The sequence below is a fragment of the Octopus bimaculoides genome, chromosome 7, assembly GCF_046866305.1.
Source record: "Octopus bimaculoides isolate indiv1 chromosome 7, ASM4686630v1, whole genome shotgun sequence".
Taxonomy (NCBI): Eukaryota; Metazoa; Mollusca; class Cephalopoda; order Octopoda; family Octopodidae; genus Octopus; species Octopus bimaculoides.
Genome location: NC_142934.1, coordinates 58667608 through 58687312, shown reverse-complemented (window position 1 = coordinate 58687312; position 19705 = coordinate 58667608). Strand labels below are relative to the sequence as shown.

At 35.3% G+C, this 19705-nt stretch overlaps 1 protein-coding gene across 6 annotated transcripts in view; it reads left to right on the top strand.

Annotated features, from left to right (window-relative positions):
- Positions 1–19705, top strand: part of LOC106873188 (uncharacterized) — a 713512-nt gene that overhangs the window by 300052 nt on the left and 393755 nt on the right. For all 6 annotated transcript variants that reach the window (XR_016242634.1, XM_089355369.1, XM_089355373.1 and 3 more), the window contains 2 exons: positions 10595–10738; positions 13503–13646. Coding sequence is in view for 5 of the 6 variants with exons in the window: in XM_089355369.1 (XP_089211495.1) it covers positions 10595–10738; positions 13503–13646 (288 nt within the window). In the remaining variant the exon portion in view is untranslated. The remainder of the gene's footprint in view (positions 1–10594; positions 10739–13502; positions 13647–19705) is intronic.

Genomic DNA, 19705 nt, shown 5'->3' with positions numbered 1-19705 from the left:
AATAAAGGTAAAGCTAATAATGTCACGTTTATAATTTTAGTTTAGCCTAAAACTTCGTTAAGATAAGTATTACATTTATTTTAATAATATTGTTAAACATTTTTTATTTATTGGTAAAATAAGTATTTTTATAGAAATTCATTTGTTATATATTGTTAGCTGATATTCTAATAAACGATATCTTAATAGTATAACGTTTAATTTTAGTTTAAACTACAGCGTCGATAAGTATAATATCGTTAAATAATAAAAGAAAAATATTTAACGTTGGTTGTTTTCTCTAATGTATATATATATATATATATATATATATATATATATATATATATATATATATATATATATATATATATATATATATATATATATATATACATATATATATATATATATGTATGTATCTATATATAAATATATATATATATATATATATATATATATATATATATGTGTGTGTGTGTGTGTGTGTGTGTGTGTGTGTGTGTGTGTGTGTGTGTGTGTGTGTGGATCGTTCAAATGTACAGAAAATAAAAGACAAAGACAGGTGAGGGAACAACAAACAGGTATATTAGTTTGACGTTCGGGATGAATGGATAAGTTTTTGACATTTCGAGCCTACTCTTTTCGACAGAAAGGATTGAGAGGAAATACATGCATGCATATATAAAGATATATAAACATAGCTACGCACATACATATATTTGTGCTATATTTTCTTTTCATAGAATTTGACGGCAACCTAGCCACTTGTTAATATATTTATATATATGTATGTGTATGTGCTTGTGTGTGTGTACCTGTGTGCGTATGTGTGGGCATGTGTTTTTATGTATATGTAGGTATGCATGTATATATATATATATATATATATATATATATATATATATATATATATATATATATATATATATATATATATATATATATATATATACATGCGTGAATGTGTGTTTGTATGTCTGCATGCATTTGTATGTACGTGCGTGTGTGCGCGCGCTCGTGCTTGTATGTATATCGATGAGATAAGTACCAAACAGAAATATAGCCAAGTAAAGAATCCTTTGAAGTCTGCCCCTGCATTGCCACTTGTTAAATGAGATTGTGGTTGCAATCACAAGTGAAATAATTTGACTTACACAGCTAATAGGTTTTGGAAGCTAACAAGCTTCATTTTCTTCCCCCATAAAATAGCTGTCAGTAGAGTTCAATGTTTATCGCCATAATTCTAGCAAAACATAACTTCCAGCAGGTGATTCGTTGACACTTTGAAATCACCGTTTAAAGTATATTCACTTCCCTTTCATTACTAATCTCTTAGGAAAGATATAGCTGATACACATCTCCCTACCTATAATTTACAATATGTTTTCTTTGCTAACAGAAAATAATTTTATACTTGTGATGATCGCAAATCCATGAAATCTTCAGTATTGGTTCAATATCAAATGAATGTTCGTAGTTTGTTTTTGGTTATGTTGTGGACTATGTTGATATTATAAGTAGATCAGTCAACACAACCTGGAATCATAAGGATGGAAATTAATGGTATATGTTTCGTAAATTTACGCTTTTTTTTTTTACAAGGATCAGTATATAGTGTATCTGTGGCTGTCTGTAACCTATCATTAACGTTTCTAATTCGTTATTTTTATATCATAAATGGAAATTGTTCTATTTTTAGTATATTTGATTAATAATTTTGGTACAAGGCCAGCAGTTTTGGACGAAAGATGCTGTCGATTACGTCATTTTCGGTGTTCAATTGTTACTTTATTTTACCTATCCTGAAAAGATGAAATACAAAGTCGATCTCGGTGGAATTTTAACTCAGAACGTAAAGAGTCTAAATATATTCTAGTGATATTGAGTACATAGATATGATCCACTGTGTAGCACTGATTTTCTTATTTCAGATCCTACCAGCTTTGATTTCGCTTTTGATTTTTCTGGTATCGATAAAAAATAATTAACCGATATACTGTGAAGTGAATTCTGTCAAATATACTCTTCCGTTACAAAGGTGTGATTTATAGTGAATATAATTATATTTCAACTAAGATGAAATATTGTTTTATGTGAACTAAGTAGTTCTTATATAATTTATCTATTTTAATACATTTGTAAATTTTTGACATTTTGCTCCTTTTGATTCTCATTTTAAAATGCAGTCTATATGCCATTATCATATAGTTCTTACGTGTAGAATATTATAAAATTGTGAACTTCTTTATAAGTTCTTAGTTTTAGATTTATCATTCCACAAACCAACAAATCTTGATCTATTAATATTAAATAACAGGTTGCTGTCAGATAAAAAATGTTATTATATAAATTCAAGTTTCTGAATTGAATACATATAAGAAACAGACAATTTCTTGGCTTGCAATATGAATATGATACTTCTGAAAAAAAAAACATTTGTAAATCGCATACATTAATAAAGAGTAAGGTCTCAGATATAACAATTATAATAAATAGCTATACAATGGTATTTTCTGTTGTGCTGCTGTTTCTGTCGTTATCATCGTCGTCTTAGTTGTTCTTTTCGTTGTTGTTTCTGTCGTGGTCGTCGTCGTTGTTAAGTCAATTCTGTTTGATTAGACCAATGGTGAAAAGTATTCCAACTGTGACCGTCACATCTTTTTTATGGGTGACTACTTAGGAATACATTATTCGAGGTGTGCTTTTCTTTTGAAAACTGTGATTTGTCTGTTATTACCAGTAGGCCGAGTAACGTTATAAAGGTTTTCTCAATGTCTCTTGTTCTGAACTACAAACATTAAATTGAGAGGGCGTCTCATAATTCTTCATAAAGTTATTTGTTTGTAATTTTAGAAAGACGTGACCGCTATTTCCCAGAAGATGAACTCTTCCTCATTCTCCCTAGCTGTAGATATTCTCTCTAATATAATTTGAAAGCTTTTCTCAGATAAAGACCAACAAAAAGAGATCCCTTTTCTTCCTTACTTTGATTTTCAGTTGCAATTTTGTATTTCGCTAAGCTAATCTGCTTTCACCATTTTGCGTGAAGCCTTTAACTGCTGTCCCTACAACTTATTAGGACTATAGGGTATTTATATAGTTCAATCTCTTCCTATGATTTCAGCACGTATTCCGATTAAAACAGCTGATGTTCTGATTTGAACATCTGTAAGTCGACATAAGGGCGAGTGAACAATTCTAGAGCGGTGACGTTCTGAGAAGTTAGAATTGCAAGGGAAGACAACACAATGTGCGTACCAATAGCATGATAAGGTAGATAGGTGTGTTGGGCGTACCTTGATGGAGGTAGTAATACTCCAGTATGTCAGCGACTTAAACGGCGAGTTAATTTCCTAGCTGATACCATACAAAATTAAATACTAGAGGCATACGATCATAACACCCTACATAAGATCATAAAAATGATAAAGATTTCATGTTTATCGGTATTATATGCGATTGCTCTGGCATGAAACAAGAATCAATTATAGTCGTTATGTTTCTGAAAACCAATAGGTCCTCAAAGATTTTCTCCTGACTACACTTTGGAGACACTAACTAACGTTATTCTGGATGTCTTTTTTTGTTATTTCAACATCGATCTGGGCTCAAAATTATGTTGCTTTTTCCTTTGATGGCGCTTGTACCATGAGTGGAAACATTTAACATATACAAAAAAGATTAAAACACATGTTTCCTGGTACATATGTTATACACATCGGAAACCACTCACTGGACCTTGTCCTCCAAGTAGTTGGACCTAAGGTGACCATGGTTACTGATGCTTGAACTTTGCTTACCAAATCATCATTCTTCTGAAAGCGCAATAGACCAGCCTTTGTGATGAAAATGTCATCATGCTGCAAGCCTGTGTCTCTTGCATCAAGCAAGAGAATGTTCAGCAAACTTTGCTGGTTGAAGACCTGACTCCATACCACAATGACGCAACATCGTCTGATACACTGTGCTGTAATGCATGTACATAAATCTTGTGCAATGAAAAGACTTTAGACATTCTCTTGGAAAACTTCCTCGGCAAAACAAATGAGTATAGAAAAATTTTTGGAGTGATTTGAAGCATTACTTGTATAATAATAAAAAATATTATCATACCTGTGTTTGTTTTGATATTAAAATTGAGTAATGATCAGCCTTGTTTGTAAAATATCTTGGACCTGAGTTTGCAAATTTTGTTCCTGGGCCACTGGGTAACCTGGAAGTAGCAGAAACCGTTGGTGGAATGAGGGAATAAGACAGGTTGAAGAGACTGCATGTCTTTGTGTCCAAGGTTGTTCGAGTGTTATTCTTGATCATGTGATAATTTACTGCGACCAGTAATTTATTTGTGTATAGATGATGGAATAAATTCTAAATTAGAACTCGGGGAAGTGGGAGATATAGCAGAAAGGCAGGACTGTGTGTTATATAATAGTTGGCACTTACTTTTGTTTTCTGAGTTCAAATCCTGTAAAGCTGAGTTTACTTTTTATCAGCCAGGGTTCTGTAAAAGAACAATCCATATAATACGGTCGATTCATCGATCATTTCATTGTAATTTCTGTGTAAAGTTCCGTAGAGTAACGATTGAACTCCTGACAAAATGAGATGGAAACGGTCTATTATGGTTCTTCACCAGCACAAGATACAATTAATGCATATATCATAGAAAAATTTTCCACGCCACTCTCTCTACTCTTGGAAAAAACAAAATTAAAATCATGTGTTACGAGAAATGTTGAACGTCACAACCTGTTATGATCTCTTCTGATAACCTTACATTAATAACATCCCAAAATTTGTAACCCAAACTCTAGCCTCCTTTTTTGATGGCCGGAAAACACCTCAGCTCTGATCGTCTGTTGGCTCTCCTTAAGTTCAAGATATAAAATAACATACTGATCTCTTCTTTACAATGCAACTGCTGCTATACACACGAATAACCTTAGCCGCATCTAAAAGAAAATGGATGCGAGAATGATTTCTTATTTAGAAATAATTCTATCATACATAAGCAACAGTTTGCTTTTTTTCTAGTTATAAACTTCTGGCTGTGGTTGATCCTCTCACAAGTAACATAGATATGCATAACACTGAAACAGTCTCGAGCCCATTGGTGCACTATCTCCTTTATCTCTCTATTCTATTACTACTACAATATCTCAGCTAAATGGCAAAGGGTTTACTACACTATACCCACTGGTCCAGAGATACACAACATCCTCATTCAATCTCTTCTGTTGCTACTCTATCCGCATTTTATCCTTTGAAGCTAGTTAGCTGCATATGACCTCCACTCCTGCCTCCTCAAATCACCAAATCAGACACTAGACATTATGCGTATTCCTTGTTTCTAGTTTTGTTTTATCTTGCAAATGTCGACCGGTAGAAGATTAAATTAGTAATTAGTCGACCCAACGTAGAGATCTCTACGTTGTTGCTCTAATTCCTGAAAATAACAGCAAATAGTGTAGGCGTAGATACTCCCAGTAAGACGGGATGAATAGCTGTAATGCATTTGATCAGGATTTCCTTGATCAGAATTTCTTTGTAGCTAAACAACGATTATGCATCATCTAAATTAAACCACTAGTTTCAGAGAAACCGGGGAATGTGAAGGCCCAATCTTTCTTGTCTGACTAAACTTTAAATGACATTAAATAGCTATGGTTATTTCAATGCAGCGCATTGTTATTTCATTCTGATATTTTATATCGTTTAATTTTATTCGCTAAATTGTCTCTTTTCGTGTGCAACCATTTAAACGTTGATTTTCGCTACATATGCAATATGAAAATCTAATTAAGATATCAGTTTTAAAGATTATATTAATTTCAAACAAAGTACGACTTTATCAAGTAATTCACACGCTATGTAGTTATTCAGTTTCGATATTCAATCTCCTATAATATAATCTCATTACATTCATATTAAGGAATAAAGTTATATTAAATGAAATATTGTTTTATATTAAATTAAAATTGTGATTCTTCTATACTTGGTTAAGACAATTCATTCTATCATCGAAATGTCAGCTGTCGCTATCTTGAGAGGCTGTGTTTCATAGACCAAAGGGGGCCAATATCTCATTCTTACTAGCGGGTTGAGTGCTGTTAACTAACGTTTAGGCTTCCAACCAACTATCTGTGGTTCGGTTTTGATTCACACCAAAAGCTATTCTATTCGCGCATGCCCAGCAGTTCCTTTGGTTGATAAGTATTCTGTATAAAGATATAAACTTCTGAAGTGGGACATAAATATTTCATTTTAATATTTCACTTCAGTATTTCATTAATACAAGTTAATTTTTAAGACTAAACTTTTTAAATCATTAACATGACAACTTACAGTTTTTGTCTTACTTTTCAATCAGTTTGCCTCATGGAAAGAAACAAACGTTTTCCTTATTGAGCTATAACCAATAAATATGAGAAAACAAAAGTGACTTTCCGTAAACAGATATAGTCACCTAAGCTCACAAATAGGAAAAGATTAAAATGAAATACTATCACATTTGCCACAACATCTGGAATCAACACTCGCGGTCACTTTTACCCGCGCTTGTGCCCATGACTTCCATACAGAAAGTCGCCACAACTGCTTTTTTAAATAATGTGCATAAGACTAAGTTACGAGCTATACTTATAATAAACCACTGACTGACAAGGCGTTGGTGTCCTCCTATTCGACCAAACATCAGATAATCGCCACTAACAGCATTTTTAAAAGGTTTATATAAGACTAAGGTAAGATTTATACTTATAATAAACGACTGACTGGCTGGGCATTGACGCCCTCGTATTCGAACGAACATTAGAAAGTCACCACTACCTAGTTTCTCCAAAGGGTGTATATGAGACTAAGGTAAGATTTATATTCATAATAAACCACTGACTGGCTGGGCGTTCCGAGATATTACCGTTGTGGTGATGGTTGATGGTGATGGTTGATGGTGATGGTGGTGGTGGTCATGGTGGCGGCGGTGGTGGTGAAGGTGATGATGTTGATCGTTGTGCTGCTGCTACTGCTGACGATGATGATACAGAAGGTGATGGTCGTGATGGTGGTTATAATGATAATGGTGACGACGATGATGAAGATAAGAAGAAGGGTGGTGGTGATAGTAGTGGCTGTATTGGTGTTGTTGCTGTTGTTGTCGTCGTCGTTGTTGTTGCTGCTGCTGGTGGTGGTGACCACAACGACGAAGAGGATAAGAAGAAGGATGGTGGTGATGGTGGTGGTGATGACGACGGAAGACTTATCAAACCAAGTTTGGTTCTAAACTACAGTACAGGTGTGCTATCTAAACAGCATATATTTATTCTAGGTTAAAAATCAGAATGAAAGAAAAATGGCGTTTTTTTGCGTATTATGCAATGAAAAGAGCTGTATATGCTCACTTAACCAAATCAGTGAAGAACATGTTGATGACGACGACGATGACGACGACGACGACGACGAAGAAGAAGAAGAAGAAGAAGAAGAAGAAGAAGAAGAAGAAGAAGAAGAAGAAGAAGAAGAAGAAGAAGAAGAAGAAGAAGAAGAAGAAGAAGAAGTTTTTGTAAATATCTCATAAATTTTAGATTGCTAGCTACACCAAACATGAAACTGAATTTTCCCCACTATAGTTGACTTACTGGAATATGTGCACTGTGTAAATAACATGCGTGTTACATTTACCTGATTAACAGAGAAAGCACACAGAAGACCAAGTGTTCATAGTTTTCCCCCAATAGGATTGATGACCAGTATGGATTTGTTTTACCGCAAATAAAATAGGCTATCATATTTCAGGTGCTTTATTATTTTTATTTTTGCTGTATTACACACGTTATAATTATCATCTGTGTCATTCAGTCTCGATTTGTGAACGTTCACAAACGAAAATGCATTTAGCTTTGTTAAAAGTCTTTGTGTGAGGACGTATTCTATATTTTGCTGATGTTACTTAATGCACTAGTAAAATGCTGTGTGCATAATTCGTTTTGATTAGTTCATAGATTATTAGTGGATTTTCAATGGGCTATGTTGAAATAAAATTTAGTATCAAAATTCTTTGGGTTAACCTATAAGAATTCTTTGTGACCTGTTAGAACGCTCTACTGATATTTTGAAGCCGATTGTGGCGACAGTAAGAGCACTCTTGAACTTTAGCAGCCCACATCGTAGCTTTTTACTTTTAACTACACATTTTGGTACACTACGTGATAGTCGAGTCCATTTAGTTTTACTTGGATCGCCCACATCTTTAACGTGATGGACTAGCCTGGTGTCTCTTCGTCAGTTATAAAATGGGAAGTTCTGGTTCGCTAAGTCCCTAGAAAGGAGCATTTTGTACGAGCGACCTGGGACCTTGACATGAGAACAATTTTGATTTCAATCTGAAGTTTTCAGGTTGAACAAATTTCAAGCCAGAATCCTTGACGCTATGCTTTGCGTTCTACCAACCTTTGAATAGAAGTAACCAGAAATATAGTAATACTGTATTTCAGTTTTTTCTTTAACCACTATTTTACATTTTGATGAACATTTAAATATATATGTTTTGACAATTGAAATGTCTTACCAGTTTGCTTTATCAAATTTCCTTGTGGCCTATTGCAATTTGTCTCTGAATTTGTTTATTATTATCCATCTTGGATTAATTTAACAGACCTTACTGCAATTCCTAAATCCACATACATACTTACTGCTTCATAATAATCCTACATTCTAATTACAAACTAGGTATTTTTTGAAGTACATTGTATGTATGAAATTCTCTTTTGGAGCAGTTACTCCAATGAAGGACTTCTCACGTTTGCATGTTATACTTGAATGCATTAATTATAAATGTACACAACTTTAGTCAATAATCTCTACTCAATGTGCCTTTAATTATTTAATTTTTAAGCTTTGTACCAATTTCTCTGATTGAGAATATACAAGCATATTCTTCATAAGTATGGCTTGCATGGGCAAAAAAGGCGCAAATATCATATTGTAGTTAAGAAGTTCGTTTCACAATTACGTGGTTTCAGGTTCAATCTCCTACACGGCACCTAGGTCAAGTGCCTTTTAGCATACCCATAGGCCGAGTGATTCGACAGGTAGAAACTGTGTGGAAGCTTGTCGTATATATATATATATATATATATATATATATATATATATATATATATATATATATATTGAATAATACAAATTAAACTATATTTTTGGGAATGCAAAATTGCCGTTAAAACAGCTGAAATACTGGGTAAATTACTCTGAAAAAGCGGAAAAATTTGTCAACAACCAGCCATAGAACTCGAACTAATATCCCTCAAAGTAATGTTTATCGCCACATCGATATCGCTGTTCGACGTCACTACCGTTTTAACCTCAGGAATTAAACATTAAACATTTAAACATTACTTCTCAGTATAGTTACCACTTTCATCTCTTATTAAGATTTTCTAACTAGCTAATTTGCTTGTTGCAAGATCAGTGACTGATAATCGCTTAGTTTTCTATGTCTCGCGAGCTGGAGCGAATTCCTGCTATTTCTAGAGGTTGGGTGTTCACGACTGGAAACGGGCACACATAGCCCGAATCCGTTAGGTTTAGTGATCCCGTAGTTTCTTAGAGGATGGTAGGGGTTTGCTCCCCTACTTGCACTATATACAGGGTGTAAGTTGCACCAGTACCCAGCTGGCGCAGGATCTGCCTGTGGGTTAACTCGGTAGTAATGTCGAACATATTGATGTGGCAATAAACATTACTTCTCAGTATAGTTACTACCTTCAACCCTTATCAAGATTTTCTAACTAGCTACTTTGCTTATATATATAACATAGCGGTTCGACAAAAAGTGTCAGATAGTATCAATATTATACTTAAAAAGAAGTACTGGAGTTGACTTTTTCAAACTAAAGCCGCTAAATTGTGCCCCAGCATGGTGCTCCAGCAATTCAAAGCTTGAAACAGATCAAACAATAAATGAGAAATAGAATAAAAGAACCTCATGCTCCCCCACCCCGCTTCTTCCATTGCTTGTAATTACAATTTACATTGTTTATTTTCAGTATGTAGTTTGCAAATAGTAAGCTTGAAATATCACACTTCTACTTACAAGTAATCTCAAACGCCCTGCGGAAAGCTAGAAACGACGTATTTCAATTTCCTTTTTTTATATATGTGTGGCCGAGTACAAAACGAAGTCAACAATCTTATCCGGTATTCTATGACTTTATGTCTCCATTAATAACTTGTGTAATAGTCACGTTTCCTAAGCAAAAGGGAAGAAGATATTTTGAACACTAAATCACTGCTTCTTTCATTGTATTTCTTATGACAACACAACTTGGAAACCAATGGACAACATATTTCCACCTTAATTAACAAGTACATATGTGCTGGTTTAGATAAATATAAGATTGGAAGCAAAAAAAACCCCTTCATTTCCAACCATTTATATCTACAATTCATTGTTTTTTTGTTTACAATATTATCATTTTCCTTTCCTGGGTTTTAAGCTATTTGCCTAGATAGAATGCATGCAATCAATTCTATAATGACTCGCCTCGTTGTTGTTCAAATAATTATAAAAACGGATGAAACATTTAAATGCTATATTTTCTCATACCTTTTACAGAGATCTTAACGACAATCACATTCGCCATATTCCAAAAGATACCTTCAGAAATGTTACATCTTTAACTACCCTTTGGCTTAGTAAAAACAATCTAACATCGCAAGTGTTTGAATCAGTGCAACATCTAAGCAATCTGGACCAACTGTGAGTATTTCAAATAAACTCTTAAAATATATTTAATGCATTTGTCAAAAACTGTGGGACGATAGAATAATCATTTTTCTCTACAGGCATGGCTTTGTGGTCAATTCTATGTGGAAATTGTTCTTTGGCTGTATAGTTAAGAAGTTTGCTTCACAACGACGTGGTCTTGGGTTCAGTCTCACAGCGCAGCAATAGAGCGGGTGTTTTTTCTCCTCTCGTCCAAGGTTGACAAATACCTTGTGAGTGGATTTGGTAGAGGTAAAGAGTGTTGCAGTCTGTTGTGTGCATATTTGTATTTACGAGCGCCTATATTTACGTATGTGGAGGCGCAGGGCTTAGTGGTTAGGATGTCAGCACCAGAATCGTAAGATTGTGATTTCGATTCCTGGACCGGGCGATACGTTGTGTTCTCGAGCAAAATACTTCATTTCACGTTGCTCCAGTCCACACAGGTGGCAAAAATGAGTAAGGCTACGATGGACTGGCGTCCCGTCCAGCTGGGGAACACATACGCCATTGAAACCGGGAAACCGGGCCCATGAGTCTGGCTAGGCTTTAAAAGGGCGAAAAGAAATTTACGTATTCGTGTCTGCGCATCTTTGTGTTTGTTTTCGTCCCCCCACCGCTGGCCAACAGGTGCTGGATTGCTAACGCTGAAACAGCGGTTTTGCCTCAAGATCAACGAATAAGTACCAGACTTTAAAATATGAGCCTTTCATACCATCATCTGCTCTCTCTCCCTCTCTCTCTTTCTCTCTCTCTCTCTCTCTCTCTCTCTCTCTCTCTCTCTCTCTCATCCACTCACTCACTCACTCGCTCACTCACTCTATCTCCCAGCTTTTATGCATCACACATATTGTGTCTTCCTAGTGCATTTACTCACAACCAAACAACAATGCAATTTCTCCCTTTCTCTCTCTCACTCCCTCCCTATCTTTTTCTTTCTGTCTCTGTCTCTTTTATCTCCCCCCTCTCTCTCTCTTCATCCTCCTCATTATTATGGTAAGTGGAGTTCGGAGTATTAGATTCATTACCAATTATATTCATCAACGTTCTGTACTCAAACACCAGCGGCGTTGACCTTACCTTTTATGTCTTCGGAGCTGATGAAACGAACAGCAATAATAAATATGCCTACCTTGAGCCTACAAACTCATAAAGCCGGAACTTAATAGGGTTTTCAAGACATTTAGGCTACAAGTTACAAGTGTCCCCTGTGAATGAGAGGCCAATACGCTGCAGTCGTCCCTCTCTCAGCAAGGGGCTGACTCTGTAACATTTTCTGTTGAATGCTGATATACTGAAACAATGAGAAATGAGGTGTCTTATGCAGTTACACAACACATCACCCGGTCCGAGATCCGAACTAGCGAATTAATGGTTGCAAGCTCAACACCCTAACCCCTAGACCATGTGCATTCACTACTAATGCTATATAGTAGTAAATTCTTATTCTGGTAATATACTATAGCCAACAGTTATAGGTCTATGGGTTACCGTCGAATCTATAATAAATCCTCTCTATAACGATTGACTTTGTGCCTAATGACAAACTAATGTTTGGATGATTTTATTCATTTTTGGAGGAATCAACTTAAATAATGGATTTTGATTTTGATACAAGATTAGCAATTTTAAGTGGAGGGGATTATAGATGCCATCAACCTCACTACTTGACTGGTACATTGTTTTAACTATCCTGATAGCGTGAAAGGCTAAACTGACCAAACGTAAAAAGATGTTGTCATAATGTTAAGAAAACTGTGTAAGAGATTCAGTTGACAATATGGTCTCGACCTGCACAAAATGCTTTTCAGCATCCACTCTTGCCCTTTCGAGTTTCACTTTCTCTTTAATATATGTTGTTCTGAATAAGATAATCGAAACTGATATAACAGAGTCAGTTCAATCGACCTCTCGCCCGAACTCCAACAAAAGCGTCTTCTATGACGAATTGTTTAAATGAAATGTACCAATGAGAGGAACCGCTGTGTATATACTAGACTACAGAAAGCGAAAAAGAGGTTAAATTGATTGCAACCATTTATATGTAAATTTGACTGTTAGCTGAAAGTTACGGAATTGCAAGCAAGAACACGATAATCGGTTGAATATATCCCATATGATTCTATGTACTACGAACAGTCAGTTAGCCATCATGTACACTTAATTAATGACTTCTGATAACATTCTCGAAAAAATTATCAAGTTTAACATTGACCAAAATAATCCAGCGAACTGGAAGTTTATTCAGTTTAAAATTAATCGTAAAAGAATGGGACTTATGTTTTTCTTATCCGGTGAATATAGTTGGAAAAATTGTCTTGGATAGAAATAGTCAAAGACCGTCTGTGCGAGTATAATCCACATCTACTGTACACATAACAGGATTTCTACCATGATATGTAAGCAATCCTTTGAATTCCTCAATCGATTTTAGAAACTTCATAAAATGGACATTCGAAGGATATCTTCTGTACAATAGTAGGAAATGTAAGTTCGAGTCACACAAGTACATATGGGCTGGTTTAGATAAGTATAAGAAGGAAAACAAAAGAAAACTTTCATTTCCAGCCAACCATTTATATCTACAATTCATTTCTTGTTTGCATTATCATTATCATTTTCCTTTCCTGGGCTTTTAAGCTATTTGCCTGGAGAGAAAGCATGCAGACTATTATATAATGACTCATTTCGTTGTTATTCAAATAATTATAAAAACGGATGGACATTTAAATGCTATATTTTCTCATACCTTTTACAGAGATCTTAACGACAATCACATTCGCCATATTCCAAAAGATACCTTCAGAAATGTTACATCTTTAACTACTCTTTGGCTCAGTAAAAACAATTTAACATCTCAAGTGTTTGAATCAGTGCAACATCTACACAATTTGAAGCAACTGTGAGTATTTCAAATAAACCCTTAAAATATATTTAATGTATTTGACAAAAATGTTGAAACGATAGAATAATTATTTTTCTCTACAGGTATAGCTTTGAGATCAATTCTATGCGGAAATTGTTCTTTGGCTGTGTGGTTAAGAAGTTTGCTTAACAACGGCGTGGTCTTGGGTTCAGTCTCACAGCGCAGCAATAAGCCGAATGTTTTCTCCTCTCGTCCTAGGTCGACAAATACCTTGTGAGTGGATTTGGTAGAGGGAAAGAGTGTTGCAGTCTGTTGTGTGCATGTGTGTATTTATGTGCGCCTATATTTACGTATGTGTGTGTGCATGTCTTTATGTTAGTTTTCGTCCCTTCAGTTCTGGTCAACAAGTGCTGGATTGCTTACGCATCTGTAACATAGCAGAAGGCCTGCTATGTCTACAGGAGATGTAAGTACAAGACCCATGGGAAGTCTAACTTTTTCTATCCCGAAGTGTTTTGCTATAAAATATTCACAGGGTAATATTTATAGCCTTATTTGCACTTCAAGATCCAATTCAAAAGACTTCATGTTCTCTCGAAAGTTTGCAAATTCATATATATGTGGGGGGGGGGGGGGCGGTGTTTGTGTGGGGGGGGCGGTGTTTGTGTGTGTGTGTGTGTGTGTGTGATAGGTAAATTGTCACCATTTTATATTTGTTATTTCGCGCATGTGCATCAACTGGGCACCGCCTGTGAGAAAAACAGTACCATGACGCAATATATTCTGTCAGAAATTTGGAAACGACATGCTGTACTGCTTGACATTCAATCAGGAAGCTCTAATGCGAACATTTCACTGTTTGGGTATCAATCTGATGACAGTGCAATCTGAAGACACGTACCGAGAGTGATAAAAATCAAAATCCAGTCAACATCATGATGTTTGGAGTGATCACTAATGATGGCGACGTTATGCGTCTATTAATCTTCCCACACAGCCTCACACTCAACACAGAGGCCTACATCAACTGCCTGGAGGAGGTAGTGCTGCCTTGTGTCAAGAGGGTGGCTGCTGGAAGACCCTACGTCTGGCAACAAGACTCTGCACCATGCCACACAAGCAGGAGAACCTAGTCATGATTGTCAGACAATTTCTGGCCTCCTAACTCCCCAGACTATAATCCCCCTTCACTTTTATGTGTGTATGTGTGTATTTATTAATATCTAGCAGAAGTAACACACACACACACACACACACGTATGTATGTGTGTATGTATGTGAGTTTGTGTGCCAAAGGCAAGGGAAACAGAGAGAGAGGGGGAAGAGAAGAAGGGAGAGAGAGAGAGAGAGAGAGAGAGAGAGAGCAAGAGGTTATTACATATCAGGTTCAAAAGTAAGTATGCTATGTGATGTGATAAATTGTCAATCGACTAGTTTCCATCCAAATTAGAACTGCTACGATAATACGTTTGAGAATTTCATAGAACTGACTACAATAATAAGCTATTTATCAATAGAGAAATCAGGTTACACTGGATCTGAGAGGGAAATTACTGCTACTGTTGTGCTTAAAGCTCCTTATATTCACAATCCAGTCTGCTTCTAGAATAGTGATGTAGTTACCACTATTCTTAGTAGTGTCACTGATTAGGATATACATAGCAAATGTAGGAGAAATTATGATACACATGAGTGTACATTATTTGTTCCCTACTTACGTTTAACTGTTGTGGTTGTATGGAAGGACAGAAATAGAAGTTCGAAATACAATTGGATGCTTAACCACAACGGATTATCAGGGCACTGCATTATTGCATGGTGTTACAGAGATCTAATATCTAAAATTGACAGATGAGAAGATTTTTTTATAAGTGTGTTGAGATAGACAGAAAGCAAATGGCATAGAGAAATATAAGACAACAGGGGGAAGATAAAAGGAGAAGAAAGAGAGAGAGAAAGCATGGGTTTGAAATTATAGAATGACAAAATGAAACGAAGGAAGCAAAGCAGGAAAGAAAAAGAAAGGGAAACTATAATAGTCTAGAGTAAAAGAATAAAATAGTAAAGGTATATAAATGAAAAGTATTTGAAAAATGGGAAATAATACACCCTAAAATAGAGAAAGATATAAAGAGAAGCGAGGACAGAGAGAAAGGGAGAAAGAAGAGAAAAATAGTGCAAAGCGAAAGAGAGAGAGAGAAAGAGAAGCAGATGGAAACAGAAACAATTAGAAAGGAATTTTTTTTAAACGGTCATTTAAAAAAAACACCTAAATATGGAAGATAGATAAAACCACCTACTTTCTATTTTTGGAAAGGAAGCAGGAAAATATATATAACACATATATACAAGCATATAATAGTATAAGTAGATCAGGATCTTAGGGTTAGTGGGACCTACTCCATAGGCAAATAGACGGCACAGTTGCTAATAGGGTAACTATGCTTCGAGAACAAAAATATACTTAAGTTCAAATGCATATATTCACACACATACACACACACTCACGCACACACATACACGCACACACACACACATACACACATACGCTCACATGAACACATTCACGCACAAGCATATATATACATACATATATAAATATATATATATATATATATATATATATATATATACACACATATATACATATACATATATATATAAATATATATATATATATATATATATATATATATATATATATACACATATATATATATATATATATATATATATATATATATATATACACATATATATATATATATATATATATATATATATATATATATATACACATATATACATATATATATATATATATATATATATATATATATATATATATATATATATATACATATATATGTGTGTGTGTAGAGAGAGAGACAGAGAGAGAATTCACAACAAAAAAACAAAACACGAAGACAGCTGGTGTAGCCAACAGACAGATGTATTTAGTATAACGCTCGAGAAGTGAAAAAGTATTTAACGTTTCGAGTCTACGCTCTTCCACAGAAAGGAACACAGAAAGAAACAAGGCGAGAAACTAAAGAATGTATATATATATATATATATATATATATATATATATACATATATAAAACATTGATTAGAGAGCAAACGTCAAATTCGATTCAACGACTTTATGTAACACTATGCTTCCATGCATTTGATCATATATAAATATTACCATGGCCTTTAACATATAAGGAATACATAAATAAAAAAAACACAGAAGGTAAAAAATATATATGCAAATAAAAATACAAATATATAGAATAACCTATTAAGAAAGCATATACAATCGACGTGAACGAACAATTTGTTGAGATTGCTTTTCATGTTGATGAGGGTACCATTGCCGAGATGCACTTTAACTCGTATATTGAACCGCGGCAGTGAACACCCAAAATGGCCATAGATGTATTTGACTTGATTTTGTGGAACGCTCTTATGCTCCTGGATTCCAAATTAGCTTGGTTTTTATGAGATGAACTTTTTTGAGATATTTTTATTTGAGGGGATTGATATTTTATTTTATTTAGATTTTTAGTCGCATGACACGCTTTAGAATTCTTAGTCGATTGTATATACCCTCGTGATATGTTCTATACATCTGTATTTTTATTTGCATATATATATTTTACCTCCTGTGTTTTTTATATATGTATTCTTTATATGTTAAAGGCCAAGGTAATATTATATATATCATCAATTGCATGGAAGCGTGGTGTTATATAGAGTCGTTGACTCGAATTTGATGTTTGAGCTCTAATCAATGTTTTTTTTCTTTATCTCAATTACATTTGAGCACATATATGCATAGATATATCTCCGAGCTTTTCGGCGCCTCCAGTCCGACCCCTCCACCTCCCACATCTTCCCTAATCGACCCCTCCCCTCCTTCAAACGAGCCCACAACCTACGGGACCTCTTGGTCCACAGCTTCTTCCCCAACCCAACCTCCCAACCTGGCTCGTTCCCCTGCTCCCGCCCACGCTGCCGCACTTGCCCTTACCTCTCCAACACCACCCTCCTCACCAGCACCCATCACCGACCCTATCGCATTATCGCATCACCGACTCCTTCACCTGCACGTCTACCAACATCATATATTGCCTCTCCTGCTCTCTCTGCCAATCCCTGTACATCGGACAAACGGGGCGCCGCCTGGCCGACCGATTCGCGGAACACCTCCGAGATATCAACGTCGGCAATGAAACCCCGGTGTCACGCCACTTCCGTTCTGCCGGCCACTCCTTGCGGCAACACCTGTCTGTGTTTGGATTGTCCATGCACAGGGGCCATCCGGACTCCCGTTTGCGCCGTGAACAGGGATTAATCTTCTATCTTCGCTCCTTTGCGCCACATGGGCTCAACTCCCCTCCACTCTTCATCTAACCCTCTCCTCCTGTCTCTCTCCCCCACCCTCCCTCCTACCACCCATCTCTCCCCTCCCCCACCTCCTGCTCCGACTCCTACTTCTTTGTACGTCTCTTCACACTCTCTTCATACTTCTCTCCACTCCCACTTCTCTTCACCCCTACTCTTTCTCTCCTCTCTCTTACTCTCTCTCACTCTCTTCTCTCGTACTCCCCCTCTCTCACTCTTACTCACTACACTCTTACTCTCCTACTCTCTACACTCTTACTCTCTTACTCTCTCACCATTACTCTCTTACTCTCTTCCCCTCTCTCTCACTCTCTTCCCCTCTCTCTCACTCTCTTTCTCTTCCTCTCTTTCTCCCCCCATACCCCTCTTCCCTCTCTCTCACTCTCTTTCTCTTCCTCTCTTTCTCCCCCCATACCCCTCTTCCCTCTCTCTCACTCTCTTTCTCTTCCTCTCTTTCTCCCCCCATACCCCTCTTCCCTCTCTCTCACTCTCTTTCTCTTCCTCTCTTTCTCTTCCTCTCTTTCTCCCCCCATACCCACCTTCCCCTCTTTCTCCCCCACACTCCACCCATGCCTTCCCCACCTCCCAACACCCTCACATCACACCACACCAATACCCTCGCATCACACCACGCACACCACACCAATACCCTCGCATCACACCACGCACACACTACAACTGACCAACTACTTTCTCCCTTTCTCCCTTCCCCATTTTCACACTACATACGTCAAGATCACCAGCATTCTACCTCCCACACACAGCCCCTCGTTCCCGATCACCGTTTGTTATCTCCCCCTTTCTTAGCTCTCCTGAAATAAGAATTTCTAACTTCCGGTCAGCCATTGTTATGATCGGCCATTATTATGATTGACCGTTGACTGAACACTATTCAATTTTTTTTCTCCGTGTTTTTCTCCTTGTCTCCGTATTCTTTCTGTTGAAGAGCGTAGCTCGAAACGTCAAAGACTTTCCGTATTCCCGAGCGTCATACTAATATATACTTTTGTTATTTACACCACCTGTCCTCGTCTGTTGTTAATATTTGTATATTCTCCCATATATATATATATATATATATATATATATATATATATATATATATATATATATATATGCACATATATTACATATACATATATATATATATACATATATATATATATACATATATATATATATATATACATATATATATATATACATATATATATATATACATATATATATATATATATATATATATATATATATGTATGTATATATATATATGTATGTATATATATATGTATGTATATATATGTATGTATATATATATGTATGTATATATATATGTATGTATATATATATATATGTATGTATATATATATATATGTATGTATATATATATATATGTATGTATATATATATATATGTATGTATATATATATATATATGTATGTATATATATATATATATATATATATATATGTATGTATATATATATATATATATGTATGTATATATATATATATATATGTATGTATATATATATATATATGTATGTATGTATATATATATATATATGTATGTATATATATACATATATAATATATATGTATGTATATATATACATATATATATATATGTATGTATATATATACATATATATATATGTATGTATATATATACATATATATATATGTATGTATATTATAATA